Source organism: Sinocyclocheilus grahami, unplaced genomic scaffold (genome assembly GCF_001515645.1).
Source record: "Sinocyclocheilus grahami isolate Dianchi unplaced genomic scaffold, SAMN03320097.WGS_v1.1 scaffold41149.1, whole genome shotgun sequence".
NCBI lineage: Eukaryota > Metazoa > Chordata > Actinopteri > Cypriniformes > Cyprinidae > Sinocyclocheilus > Sinocyclocheilus grahami.
This window is the reverse complement of record NW_015523923.1, coordinates 1-1,215: the sequence shown is the minus strand read 5'-3', so window position 1 is coordinate 1,215 and position 1,215 is coordinate 1. Positions and strand designations below refer to the sequence as shown.

General features: G+C 35.3%; 1 protein-coding gene across 1 annotated transcript; it reads right to left on the bottom strand.

Annotated features, from left to right (window-relative positions):
• Positions 1–781: 781 nt before the first annotated feature.
• Positions 782–1,209, bottom strand: LOC107580719 (protein broad-minded-like; the record flags this gene model as incomplete). Its single annotated transcript, XM_016266372.1, has 2 exons — positions 1,028–1,209; positions 782–937 (listed from the first exon to the last, which is right to left on the bottom strand). Coding segments are annotated over exons 1-2 (311 nt in total), but the record flags the coding sequence as incomplete, so codon positions are not given.
• Between the last annotated feature and the right edge of the window lie 6 nt (positions 1,210–1,215).

The following is a 1,215-nucleotide window of genomic DNA, read 5'->3' as shown; positions in this document are numbered from 1 at the left end:
AGACTGGAGTAATGGCTGCTGAAAATTCAGCTTTACCATTACAGGTATACATTATATTTTAATATATTTTAAAATGTAAACTAATTATTTTAAATTGTAATAATATTTCACAATATTACTTTGTTATTAAATAAATGGTTGGCGAGCATAAGAAACTTCAAAAAGATTTTTTTTTTTTTTAAATCTTACCAACCCCCAAGCTTTTAAACTTAATATATTGTTTGTATAATATTTTGAAATATTTTTATATCCTTTTGTTGTATCTGATTCATTTATGTAATTTGCAATGCTTTATGGGATACGTAGTTCATTTTTATCCTAAAATACATTAAATACACAGTCTTAAGCCTTTTTTTTTGCTTAAAATCAGTTACTGTAATGCTGTTATTCATACTGGAGATGGTTGGTTGGTTTCATGACTTAGAGCTTTTTACTGAAAGAATTTTGAAAATGTTTATGGAGAAAATTAATGTGAAAACTGCTGAAATTGAATTTCTCTGAAACGATTCTATATCGAACTACTTGCAAAATTACATTTGTGCTGATATTTTTGCATCATGCAATGAGAAAGCAATGCATCTAGTAAAACATCTTATTACATCGGAAAACACACGGTACTTTCACTTTCATCATCGCATTTCATCATTCATTTCATTTTCAAAAGATTCCAGACAACATTTACTTTCTCACTGCATTGCATCATGCAGTGAGCGAACATCCACAAAAGTATCTTATATCATATCAAGAAACACAAGGTAACAGGAATCATAAAAACACATACTCTGTGGACTCCCTAGTCCTCTTCGTAACAGCATGGGTGTCCTGCCCAGACCCCACAGCATGACCGTCACCCCTGGTTAAATTCTCAGTCTCTTCTTCAATAACCGCTCCCAAACAGCGCTCTACATACTCCCGCAGATACTTCACAAACTCATAGCTGAAAAACAGAGGGAGGGCATGAAAATAGATCAAACAAACGGTAATCACAATCAGTCTTAACATGTACTGGAAGAGACATTTCTCTTACTTGTGAAAGTTCTTGTCAGTTTCCTCCAAATGAAGCAGAATCTCCTCAGCACATTCTACCGATGGTGCTCCTGAGATTCTATCTTTGACACTTTTCAGGAGCTCTCGCAGCAGGCTCTGGAGCTCTGCCTCATCCTCGCTGGAGAACTGAGACATCACTTCTCGGGGGTGTGATCAGTCTACGGGGGG